Source organism: Zeugodacus cucurbitae, chromosome 4, assembly GCF_028554725.1.
Source record: "Zeugodacus cucurbitae isolate PBARC_wt_2022May chromosome 4, idZeuCucr1.2, whole genome shotgun sequence".
Classification (NCBI taxonomy): domain Eukaryota; kingdom Metazoa; phylum Arthropoda; class Insecta; order Diptera; family Tephritidae; genus Zeugodacus; species Zeugodacus cucurbitae.
The window spans coordinates 40,402,712-40,416,960 of record NC_071669.1 but is presented as its reverse complement, the minus strand read 5'-3'; the positions used below and the strand labels follow the sequence as shown (position 1 = coordinate 40,416,960).

Sequence of the window (14,249 nt, the reverse complement as noted above, 5' to 3'; positions counted from 1 at the left end):
TTGTGCTCTTTACTCACCTTCGCTGTTCATTGAGCCGCACCAAGTGACGACATTCGTCGCGCAACACCTTCACCTCTTCTTCACGCCCCGACAACTGTTGCTTGCAGACTTGATGCTCGCTCTCCAATTCTTTTAATGCATCACATAATGCTGATTTTTCATGTTGCAAAAAGTCTTGTAATTCACTCGACTCCTGCTCGATGGCGGCTTTCTCTTGCAGTAAGCATTCCTGCGCTGCTAGTGAACGATTCATTTCCAGCTGCAGGGTCCGGCATAACTGACGCAGCTGACCAATTTCATGCTGGCGCTCGATTAACTCATGCCCGCTCATTTGTATTTGCGATTCCAACATTAGTAAACTGTCGTGCCCGCTTCCGCTACCCTCGTCTGAAGTTGGCGTTGTAGCGTCACCGTCCAAACTAATGCCACTCACGCTGCCGCCAGAAAGTCCGTATTTTCCTCCCGCTAATCGTGCCTTTTCCAACATGCTCATCACACGTTCTGTATTCAAATTCAATTCACGTTGTGTGGCCAACTTCTCTTCACGTTCGTGTTGAAGCTTAGCGCTCAGTTCATGTTCACGCTGCGCTAATTGACGCACTTCATCCCGTAATCGCTCCAATTCGGCATCACGTATATCAGTCTGTGTGGTCTGTTCATGCTGTTCCACTGCATCTACGGCACGCGTTGCGGGTGTCCGCCCAGCAAACACATTCTCCAGATCTTCACCAGTCAGCGCCGTCTGAACGCTGGTCTCATGGTAAATGCGCGTTTTAGGTGGCTGCGCTGGTGTTTTTCGCGTATGTATCAGTGAACGCGGTTGATTGTTTTGAGGCGATGCACCAAAGGCGCTTACTAGACTTCTGCGCGTGCTTACCATTACTGACGTGGTCATACGAGTGTCACGTGTTATTGAACTGCTGCGCGAGTCCGGTGTCGCCGTCAAGTCTTCGACGGACTTTTGTTTGCGCCGCCGCGGCAGGGTACTGTATGGATTTGAGCTGGAATTATTGCTGGTAGACTTGAGCTCTATTGATGCCATCATATTTGAGGAGCGCATCTTTAGTGACATCAAATCTGGAGTCGCGGACACTCCGCGCTTCGATGCTCCGGTAGTAGTGTTTGGGGTGCGGGAATTACCGGGCCAACGGCCATCCTCTTGTGGTGTGCAAGGCGTACGCGCTCGGCTCAATGAGGGTGTACGTTGTACCAGACGTTGCATGCTCATCGATTGCGTGCGACTCAAAGTGTTCGGCAAGGAATCCGGCTTTTGTGGTTTTGTGGCACGTGTCGTCGTAGCGGAGCGGAAGGATGAAGTTGCTGCCGCCATTAAAGTCGTATTAGTAGCATTAATCGACTGTGGTTTGTCAGCTTGACGTTGTGCTATTGTCGAAACTACTGCAGGTACATGACGCGACAAAGATGAAGTACGTTTTACACCAACAGGACGCGTACGTGGTGTTGTTGCGCTACCAACTTGGGTACTACCAGCAGCAGTTGAGTTTCCAGAAATTGGTGTACTGCTGCAATCTGCAAAATTAAAATCGATTGTTATTTTAGGGAATATATAAATAGTTCAAAACAGATTTACCACGTTCGCGCATACTGCGGGACATTGGAGTGGCAAAAGCACCACGACCAGCCTCATAAACTCTCATTTTAGATTTAGTACTGTTCGAACGTCGCGCTGGTGTTGTTGATACAGTGCCACCGCCCAGCATTGAAGAACTCTCGCTGCCATTCTCACTATAACACTCAAAACTTTGCGTTGCTGAGGACACTGCACCGTTGGTGGTGCTGGTCGCCAACTCTGAGCCACAACTAAGCAAACTAGAGTTTCCCGATGTATTTAGGCCGTGCATGCTGGCGTTACTCACATTAGTCGGTGGCAACGGCACTTGCATCGTTGCATGATTATTGACATCGTCTACACCGCCAGTACAGCTGGCGTAGCCACCACTTGTACTACTCAACGCACGTTGTAATGTACTATTTTTTGTGGCGACACTACCTTTTTCATTGCAATTGCTGTCAATGTTGTCGTTACTGCCAACCATTGTTCCAACCGCCAGCTTTGTGGTCGCTGTGTCAAGGCCACTATCACTGCCGCCATCGCATTGATAGTCGCCCTCATTCAACGCTAGAGACGCCATTTTGCTACTCAAGAGGTCATTGCAATCGCTCTCAAATTGTGGGTCGGCGGTTTCAATATTGATGGAATCGGCAACTTTTCTATCGGTACTTGGAATACTTGGAGAGCTTGGTGGTAATTGCGGGATGATTTCTGGTTCATTGCTTATTTTCTCACTAAAACCGTTACACGAGTCCTCAATAAATGCGAGCTTATCCAATTGCAATTCATCTGCTTGTTGGTTTTGTTGTTCAGAATCCTGAGATAATAATATGGCGGACATGTTCCTCCTTTTATGGCTACTGAGTTTTGCAATTAAGCAAAGCTTATCAATTACTGATGCATTTTATCTGCAATATAATGTACACAAATTTTTGAATTAAATAAAAATAAAAAATATATATTTAATATGTACTATAGTATGTAAAGGGGGATCCATTTCGAGGTCCCCTAATTTTTTAAAGAAAAAACACAGAAAATTCTAATTTAATCAGTGGAATATTATCCAATAATGAATGGTGGGTCTCAAGATGCGTGATGGTGTTGCGAATAGTACGCTCAGAAGGCGTATTATGTTGACCATAAGTTGAGCGGAGCGCGCGAAACACATTCTTTACAAAACGTGAATTTTCGTAATAATGTCAAATTGTTCAACTTTAACGTTGTTCACGCGAAAGTCTTTCCATGCTGAAATCCAAACAATTCTGAACAAAAATTACTATTAAAGAATACAACATCTTGGATCACCCGATATACACAATAAATATTTTTGGACAGAATAGAAGAGAGATGTAATAAAATGCCTAGGTATCTCACGCATATCCTTAAAGGTTTCTTCAAATATTTATGACCGAATTTGAGAAATTCTTTATTGTAAGCAATTAGTAAAGGCTCAAACAAAATCTGAGCTTAAATGGAAAGAGCTAAGCGGAAATCTTGAAACTGTAATTTCTTCGACTTCCCCTTTTGCAAGCATTATTATATATATATATATATGTCTTACACAAGATCCAAGTTCCGAAAAATATGTTTATTCTGTACTTAGGTATGCATGACCCCCTTGAACAATTAATATCCGCAAAACTAAACACTTTTAATTTAACACATGGCTGTATTGCCATTTTTATATTTCCCGTTCTAGTTTCTTCTATGACATTTTATTTCCTCAGAGTTCAAATTTCAGCTAATGTTAAAACTAATTCAAGAAAAAACCGAAATAGTCACAAACACGACTTTTTATTTATGGACCAAAAAGTGGACCAAATAGAGTAAAATGGACCAAACCTAATTCGAAACCGAAGAGACGGAGGAGTTTGTAAGCAACAAAAGAGAAATATATTTTTCCACAAAAAAAGATCTCACTCCGCTACTCTAGACAAAATTGTACTTAAAACTTTAAACGCATTTATCTCGAAATCATGTTTTTGCCGAAAGAGTTTTCAACCGATTCCATATTTCTTTTTTTCAAGTTGTGCATGATTTAATTCACGTGTCCTTGAAGGATTTCATTTTTTTGTTTAAATTTTCAAATTAAAATTTTCATTTTCCAATACATTTCATTACATGAAAAAAGGTGCCTTTTAAAGAAAATCTTTTTAAGAAAAATTAAAAAAAAAACTTTTGCCGACAAATGCAATGAGAGTGCCACGATTACTTAATTTGGTTTTTTTGGACTTAATTCAAATAATTTTCTCTCGGCAGGGGCTGAACTGTGTGGAAGGCTGAATACAGTATAAACAAAGTTGCACAAGTCTCCGAAAGCTGCTTGTCCTAATCTATTATTTATGAAACCTACTCTTTCCCAAAAAAGTTCTACATTAAATTGAGATTCGATTACTTTCGAATCAAGTACCAATTAAGGCAAAATTGATACTTCGGATTTTCGATTAAATTGAAATCTTATTGTAGAGATAATGAAAAAAACACCTGTTCATTTATTGGATAAAATGTTGCATTTAAAATGGACCATTTCACAAAGTCATAGACCAATTAGACAAGAGAAAATAAATGGTTCAAATGCATCAAAACGGAAACCGTGGTCACAAGGGAAGAATAAGTCGGTGATCTCTCTGAGTATATTTATACTCTCGCAACAAATGTTGCTAAAGAGAGTATTATAGTTTTGTTCATATAACGGTTGTTTGTAACACCCAAAACTAAACGAGTTAGATATAGGGTTTTTTATACCAAAGTGATCAGGGTGAAGAATGGAGTTAAAATCCGAATGTCTGTCTGTCCGTCCGTCTGTTCAAGCTGTAACTTTAGTAAAAATTAAGATATCTTGATGAAACTTGGCACACTTATTTCTTGGCACCATAGGAAGGTTGCTTTCGAAAATGAGCAAAATCGGACCACTGCCACGCCCACAAAATGGCGAAAACCGAATCCACCTCCCATACAAAGGTTAGGTTGAAAATTACTAAAAGTGGGTTAACTCACTAACGAAAAACGTCAGAAACACTAAATTTCACATAAGAAATGGCAGATGGAAGCTGCACTCAGATTTTTTTTACAAAATGGAAAATGGGCGTGGCGTCGCCCACTTATGGGTCAAAAACCATATCTCAGGAACTACTCGACCGATTTCAATGAAACTTGGTTTGTAATAGTTTCCTTACACCCCAATGATAAGTTGTGAAAATAGGCCAAATCGCTTCACAACCGCGCCTAATTCCTATATACCAGAACTGTGAAGACGATCTGAATCGTTTACTTTACAATATATAAAGTAAGCACTAGTGAAGATATCGGTGCAGAACTATGCACAAATACTATGTTTATAGTAGTTCTAAAAATCGCCGAAATCGGACCATAGGTTTTTAAGACCCCATATATCGAACACGAGGACCTCGGTGCTTCTAACCTAATATTATGGTTTCCAACTTTCAATGATCACGTCATCGTACTTAGGGGGTAGAAAGTAGGCAGAAAATTTAATTGAGTTAGTGATTTTTTTATGGTTTTTGCTGGTGGTTTTGCTCTATCATGTTCCGGACGAAGTCGCGGTAAAAAGCTAGTATAATATAAATAAAGTTAAATAAATAAATTGCGAGAGTATAAAATGTTCGGTTACACCCGAACTTAGCCCTTCCTTACTTGTTTTATATTAAAGCTGCTATCTGAAATACGTTTAATATACTAAAATGTTTGCATTTATATACATATGTACATACATTTGTATGTAGTGAATCATATAATTTTGTAAAAATCAACAAAATAAGGTAAAACAATTTCAATGTTTCCATTTACAATATTATTGAATTTATCATGATTCGTTCATACTGTCAGTGCAGGGACAAATTTTGCCCGCTAAAAATATTGTCAAATTATACGCTTAACGCTTATACATAGTAAGCAGTTATGGCAATTTACCGTAATGACGTACAACTACAACAATTACTAGCAACAATAATATCATTATGATTGTCTATAATAAAAATGGAATATCAACTAATAATCTTACATAAATATCATACATATATTTATATACATACATGCATATGTGTATGGTGCATAAATACGCAATGACATGATTTTCAAATATTAAATTGATTGCTTCACTTATGCACTGTCGATTTCACCTAAGATGCTCGCATAGGTTACGCTGCAATATTATATATATTTATGTCTGTTTATATGCATAGGTATATACATACATACATATGTACATATATGAAGTTTTGTGCATAAGCTAGTGCATTCATACAAACGTTCACACACGTAGACATTCAGTTATGGCTTGATTATTTAGTACACTCTATTCTCCACGGATTGGGAGCATAAGTTTAAGTCGGTCGTTCACTTCCTGCTACAAACTCATATGTATGTTTGTAGGCACGAATAACAACTTCACAGATGCTGTAGATTTTTAATGATCTTATTTTATTAGCCCTCGTTAAACTGCACATTTGTACGCACATGCATTCATACTCGTAGTTGTACATAAGCATTGTACATACATATGTATGTGTAAAGTTTATCAGTTATATGAGTGCCGCTTAACGTCTGAAGTTCTAAAATTATTCTATATAAAGGAGCTGCAAATAGTACAGTAATTTAATTACCGTGAGAATGTCTGAAAATGAATTCAACTGTAAATAAAGGAGTACGGCAGCTTAAATCATAGTTTCATGGACCAAACAATAAACTTTTAAAATGTCGCATTGAACTTGAGCAGGGTTTCATCTCACCAATTTTCATAAATGTTACCAAGGAACTCGTAATAAAATATACACCATTATTTGCACTTGGAAAAAATAAAAGTATACAGTGAATAATTTCTGTAGACGACACAATTTAGGAGTCAGCTAGAGGTACTATATTATCGTTTACAATTCTTTTGTTTCGTTGTTCCATAAAATGTTTTTCTACTTTTTCATTCCTTTAGCTCCTATTTCCTATCCTATCTCCTATCCGCAAGATAAGTTAATAACATACGTAATATATTTGATCGGAATTATTAATAATAAATATTATAAATAAATTAAAATCATTTCTGATGATATCGATTAATAATTTTATTGTTTATCACGGCTTCCTTCGAATTTCTGTTTGAGAGTAGTATTTTATTTTTTGCTAACAAAAATTGATCTCTCAATTACATTCCTAATGTCACGTTATGGTTTTTCTGATTCAGTTTCGGTTTGAAACCCGAATGATTAATCAAATTTATTATTATTATTTATTAAATATTTTGTGTATGGTTTTTAGGCTTATAAAAACTTTACACTCAAAACTTCAAAAGCCTTATGGAATTAAATTTATTTTTAACAAATTTAGGAGTACTGACTATTACTCTGCGAAAGCAAATTTTCTATTTTTATCAATTATTAATAAATGTTCGATAATCCCTTTTCGTGCCATATCATTATTAATATTTTATTTTTACTACATACATACATCCAATATAATATTTGAAGGGTATTTTGAAAAAAAAACACTAAAATAATCTCATCGCTAAAATAAATCAACCACAAAACTCGCTGTCACGAACTTCCAATCGCTTTTTGTTTGGGTAAATACTGAGGGTTGAGCCTGGTAAACACAAAATACCAAATTAACAACAACCCAAAATATGCAATCTAAAGTGTTGTTTTGTTGTTTTGTTGTTGTGTTTTATGGACAGATCCTCCACCTTCGCCGTCAGCATTGTGTCCCATCAGACGTGTGCTATTTACTTTATTGTTTTCTTTTTCAAAAATTTTGTGTTTGCCGTCCCTCTTGCTTTTGCAGCAAAACGAAAATCGATTTACTCTGCGTGTCCGCTGTTGCATGTACAAAAAATTCATTCCAAATACATACATACATACATGCATTGCATATGCTTATTAGGCATTAATGAGATCCATAATAAAATAGATTTTAGAAATTTATTTTTTAATGTATCGAATGCTAATTAACTCATACGAAATTTTTGACTTCAAATATTTATAAAAATGAAATCAATTCACAAATAAATTATCACATCCAACCTTAGCATTGATTTGAAATATTTTTGGTATCAAAAAATTGAATTCTTTACTCCTATTATAAATAATGATTAAATAAACTAAAATGCATTGCAAATGAGAAAATTAAGTACTAAGTAAATCATTAATTATAATTATAAATTATTCCTCCACCCATTTTGCATATATATGTACAGTAGCGGACAAAAAAACGGGTCACTTACTTGCAGTGACTTTAAATCGATGTAGTTAGTATTAACAAATCAAACTCTCTTATACAAGAAAGAATTTATTATACTAAGTACATTATTCAGATACAAGAAAACGCTTTTATCCAAGTCCAAAATGCTAAAATTGAGTGAGCTTTGCGATCTCAGAACTTGAGTAAATGCTAAATTTGTGTACAAATAAAGTTTAGTTAGACTACTATCAGTGTTTGGCTTCAAAAATATCCAAAGACTGTGTCTATAAAACTCAAAGCTAGCTCCGGACGCCCAAAGAGGGATGACCACCATATTAAGCGGATTAGAATTCAGAACAAATTCAAAACCGTTGAAGGCATTAGAATCGAAGTACGGAAACTGAATGGAATCGAAATCATTACACGGACTGTACTACGGCGCCTACAAAAAGCCGGACTAACTGGCCGTTGGCCATCCAAAAACCCCTTTTTTCGTTAAGAATGGGACAAAAACGCCTCTAGTGGGCTAAATTGCATAAAATTTGGACCAAGAAGTATTGGAGAAAAGTCATATTTTCAGATAAATCCAAAATTAACCACTTCGGTTCATACGATATGTCGCACGTTCGCAGAAAAGTTGGTGAACGTTTCTATACTGCATGTGTCAGAAGTACCGTTAGGCAGGGGGATCCTAATGACCTGGGAGTGTTTTTCTTATCATGGTTGCCCTTCAATTGAATAGCACTTTTCCTATATGGACATCGTAATATTTCAGGATGATTCTGCACCATGCCATCGAGCCAAATCGAAATATTAAATGAAGACAAAAAAAATCAAGTTTCTATTGTATCGCGTTTAGTTTTAAGAATAATTTTAATAAATACCATATTTGAAATTCAAATATCAGAAATATTTTATTTTGGCTTATAATCGAAAATGAAAAGATTTATTTTTAACTCAAAATTTTATTTATGTTGGAAATACTTATATAAATCTAGTTGCAAAACAAATTTTATGATATAACTCTTTGCTTTTAAAGAAAATCAAAAAATCACACATTTTCAGGGTGCCCTTTTTTTTGTCCGCTACTGTATATTATAAATCGAATGACAAAAACGGATCACCCTAAGTACGTTCATTATTTAGATAATTTTGTAAACAAATGTTTACGTACAAAAGGTATACATATGTTCAACATCAAAACTGAGGGCCTCCTGAAAACCATATACACTACCTCTTTTTCATAAAGCTTTCATACGACATTTAATATACAATGCAAGAATGTAAAAAAATATGAGGAGTGGGTAACATTAGGGTAAGGTATTCTGAAATTTTACCCACACAATTTTTGTAATGAGCAACCTGAATCAACAATTAGATCTTGTTCAATATAATTATTTAGTATCTACAAACTAAAATATTAGAACAAATAGATATTTATCAAATAGCCCTATTATACTCTCACAATAACACACAATTTCACGATTTCCTTACATTCCTACAATATCTAAAAATTCACTTATCTCTCCTATTAATCGATATATCCGGTATAAAGGCCACCATTTTTGTCACATTATTAGAAAAAAAAGTTTCCTGCGAATTTCTATTCTATTCTAGATTTACCGAATAAATTTAATATATGCATATTGAAAATTGAACGAATCGGATGGAATATCAAATGGTGTTAACATTAAAAGGGCAGACGAACCTGTAGGCACAGTTCCATCAACCATGCCCCAATTTGTCGGTCAACAAAGGAACAAACAAATTATTCTTATTTTTTATTCATCTTCATCTTTTCAGATAATTTTTGATAATCCCACATCGCCTTCTAGTACTAATACATATGTAATTAAAAGTTGTCTCGTTACATTTGTCCACATTTAAGAAACTGCAAATTTAATATCCATGAATAATCATCACGCACCAAACTTCTGAACACCCGGAGGTCGGTTAAATGTGTCAGAGTTTCTATAGAATTACTGCACCGCAACCGGAACGTAACCGATATTCAATCGTAAAACTGGAAAAATAATAGAAAATATTAATTTAATATGCTGCGGATGTTGCTTACCGCTTGCCACGTTGCAAGTGTCGAATGTGCACATGTTGCACATACAAACCGACAGATTCGTATTGCGCGGCGAAAGTATTATAGTATTTTATATTAAAAAAACGTGGGAGTATTTGTTGCTGGCATAAGTTTAAGCGAAGCAAGCCAACGCTGGTGGCAATCCGCAATTGCGCTGCTGACAAGCCCGTACAACCAGTCAGCCGGCTGAGTGAGCAGGCGGTGGGCACACATTCGTTGCAGAGCGCACAATCAGTGAAATGCATACACAGTACACAGCCGAGCGGAGCATATGTTGCCACAACCAACGCGTTTTAGTTCCTCAATTCGTTGCAGCACTCGTATGCGCAGACTGGCTGCTTGATTAGTTAAGTTGGCTTTGCTGCGAGAAGTGCAAAATGCACATTCGCATATGCACACATACAAATGAATAAGAAGTATAGATATCTGTGGTGCAGCAGATAGTCAACGAACTTACAGTTTGAACTAGTGACTGACTGCCTGTTCGCGCAACGTAGGCACACCATTTGATTCTTTCAAGTTGCTATAAACTTTTACTGCACATTTACAGTATTGCGATGTGTGATAGCATACATATATAATAATATATGTAAATATAGTGTATCTTGTTAAATAAATTATAACAAAGTCATCTAAGTGAATTCAGTACTAGTGACAGTCTCGCTATCCCTACATTTTATTATGACAGCCTGTGTTTTTCTAAATATTTTACTATTACCATTATATCAGTCCTGTAACACAATAGAGGCAATAGAGAGAGGTGTTCCACCTAGGAATTTTGGAAAAATATATATCTCAGTCCCTTATATCAGTTGTTTGTTCTATTCACCACACTCCAAAGTTCACCCGTATGAGGACATCTTTTATTCAGTCGCTCTTTCTAACAGTCGTTCATTTCTGATAATTTCTATTCTTCGGAAGTACAAACATTAGAATTAACATCATCTCTCTCATTATCTCACCTAAGAAACACACACAGAATGTAGAATTTTTCAACTTGAACCTGAAGTGATTAAGAAAACACTTTTTAATAATAGTTCGATTTGGTAAAACATTTATATTTTCAAAATTGTTAAAATAATTAAAACAGTTTATGGATATGAATGTCGAATCAATAGATTATCATGTACCTTACACTATTTAAAGTAATAACAATATACAAATACATTTTTACCATATTTAGCTTTATTAATAGTATTCATTAATAGTAATAATTCCATTATTTTTCACAATACTGTACATAGGTACGCTCATGCATTTGCCTATGCATTTTATTGCTGTAATTAACCTGCAGATTGCTGTACGTCTGTTTTCAATGTTTGTGTTTGTGTTTGTTCTCAGTTTTGTTGTGTTTTATGCTTTATTGGATGAATTTGTTAGGCGTGAACTACGGTGTGATTTGCATTATTTCTCAGTTTCTAGTATTTCCTAAAACTATATATACGCATTGGTACGCTTGTATATACATATGTTGTTATGTGTGTAGGACTGTTGTTATTTGTCTTTTTTTGTCGTTTCCGTGCTTTACAACTCGGGTCAGATGCGGGCAAACCTTAGTTAAGAATTCTATTAATTTCAATATATCTCATGCAACCGGAGAACTTACAATAAATGTAAGCATTAAATTCCAGAGGTCTTAGTCCGTTTAGCGGAGGGACATTATTTTTGACGAATATTATTTTTAAGGTTGTATAATGAATATTCTTTCTGTCACATCTATTCTCAAAACATTGAAGAACACTAACGTTATCTAATGCCTTACTATTTAAACCCTGTATATTGCTTTTGTACATATCAACTACACTAACTGCATTTTAAATTTTTTTTTATTTTAGCTCAGTAAAATCTTTAATTGAATCAAATGCCACAACTGCATCTCGTAATTGATTCACTTAATTGAATTCATTGCTATTAGACTTCTTGAAGACACCCACTACCGTTTTATTGTATGTCCAATGTTTACTAGGTTCTAACGGCAATCACACCACAACAATGTGCAGTATGTGTAGACTGCTCTACGGCTAGAAAAATATACATATTGTAGATTTACTTTGTAAATCTAGATGGGAATTTAAACTCTTAAACGGTTGTGCTTTCTCTAAGACCCGAAGGCTATGTGGCACATTTTTTTTTTTTATACCAATATTAAAAATGTATGGAAAGAAAAGTGAAGGGAAGTCTGAAGTAATTAAACCCTACAATTATACAGAGTATCTTACATATGTACATATATAAAGCTATTATTAGAAATTGTCACTTCAAATTCAAAATAGGATTTGTCTTTCTTTTGCACTCAGATTGTAAAAGAAGTAAAAAATTCGTTTTTGAAAATCTCAATGCACTCGATATTCCAAGAACAAGGAAGTAAAAATGTATTCAGTGAATCTACTCGCACTATAAATAAAATATATATACATGTACATATACCAAATTACTTCAATACTTAAAGCGCGAATGTTTAGGGCAACTATTCAATTTTTTGTAAAGTTTGCTTTTTTTTATTATCACAAAAAGAAGATTCACACTGTGCAATGAATTCAAATGGCGGCAAATTCAGAATTTGTTTGTCAACTAAAATATCTTTGCCTACATTAGGGCGTTTTTGGATAGAAAATAGCAAATTATATACAGTAGAATCCGGTTATAACGACTCCGCTTATAGTGTCCGTCCGGTTATTGCGACGAAAACTCGATGGCTTGGTTGGTCCCCATACAAACTTATATGAAAGGGCCTCCGCTTAGTACGTCTCCGCTTTTAGCGACTAACCGCTTATACCGGCGAAATTTTTCAGAATACAACCGGATATAGCGACGAAAAAAAAATTCAGCGAAATAATGCCAACAAATTTAAGCATCAAACGACGTAATTAGATATATTTACATATTTATTAGTGATCGGCACCCTTGCTTGTGTGCGTAGTAGCGTAGTTAGCCGTCGCCTTAGCAACGCTGCTAGAGAGAGATAGTCGAAGTGCAATGCTGACGTCACACAAATGTTTACAGCGTGCGTGTGCAGACCACATAGCCTATTCGATAGGATGTCCCGTTATATTTCAAGTTTTTTTTCTGCTTTTTTCCAATTTTCCATTTTTTTGAATGCGTAAATTCGCCAAATGTGAGTTAATGCGCAAATGCGCAATAAGGGAGTCATTACACGACCTATTTTGAAAAACTAAGGTTATTGAATTAAATTTTTTGTTTTGATTTAAAAAATTAATTTGTTTTATTTTAAAAGCCTATTACGAACATGGCAACATAAAATAAACAAAAAAAATGTTTGCTCCTTCTGGTTATTGCGTCCTCCGGGTATAACGACGTAAAATCGTCGGTCCCTTGAAAGTCGTTATAACCGGAATCTACTGTATAATTTTTAATTAAGCATGTATGCCAACATCTCTGTGATGAACATCCGACATCAAATATTCGATTTAGAGTTCACTAGTATAACGAAGAAAATTATAAATAATATATGAGTATGATGTATTTCCTTAACCGATTTCACCCATATTCACCACAGTATATTCAAGAATATACATCCACTTAATTTTGCTAAGATATCTTGCATCGATTAATATGTATATACTATTTATATACAGGGCAGTGGATATTTCAAAAGCCTAGTATTGGAAGAGGAAGTATTTTCCCAATTTTACCTATTTTTGGCTCAAAGGAACAGCATTATATGAAAAATGCGCCCTCGTAATGTCACTAAAAATCTTAGAGATTTGTCGATATTTTCGGAAAATAGGCAGCATTAAAACTAAGGTCCTCAAGTACGGTATATGGAGTCTGGAAAAGTTATTGTCCGAGTATAAATTTTGGACGTGACTAACACTATCAATGTAGTATATCTTCATTGATTATTGATTTCAAGTTTCTAAAGTCAAGAATCAATCGGATTATATAATTTTATTATATGGGAAGTAGACATGGATGCGAACCATTTGAACCAATTTTAAAACTGCACTATGCATCAAATTCGGTTGATTAGACGAGTAGTTAGTTTTTGATCCAGAACTGGACGGTGCCATGCCCACTATTCATCCGATTCTATATTTAGTGTGCCTGACCTTTTTCGTTAGTGAGATAAAGAACTTTTAGCAAATTAACAGGATTTCATTTCATACGACCAGTTGATAAAGAAAAATGTTGAAATGTTCACAGACAGTTACAACTCGACTCGTCATCCTGATTAAATCAAGAAAATCGAAAATCCGGTGATAGTAAATTTCAACTTAAGCGAGATCCCTTTTTAGCTCGATTGCAAACGATTTAAAGTTATAAACTAACTCTTTGAACAAATACGATATACCAAAAAATGTAAGATTCCCATAACCCTTTCAAACGAATAACCAACTTTAACAAGCGGTCATGTATACAATCTTTATAATTTTATTG

The 14,249-nt window shown here is 35.3% G+C and overlaps 1 protein-coding gene across 14 annotated transcripts in view; it reads right to left on the bottom strand.

Moving 5' to 3' along the window:
• Positions 1 to 14,249, bottom strand: part of LOC105214888 (uncharacterized) — a 36,897-nt gene that overhangs the window by 9,378 nt on the left and 13,270 nt on the right. For all 14 annotated transcript variants that reach the window (XM_054228536.1, XM_011188573.3, XM_011188566.3 and 11 more), the window contains 2 exons: positions 1,592 to 2,481; positions 18 to 1,530 (listed from right to left, as the gene is read on the bottom strand). In XM_054228536.1, coding sequence (XP_054084511.1) covers positions 18 to 1,530; positions 1,592 to 2,414 — 2,336 coding nt within the window. In that variant the 5' untranslated portion in view covers positions 2,415 to 2,481. The remainder of the gene's footprint in view (positions 1 to 17; positions 1,531 to 1,591; positions 2,482 to 14,249) is intronic.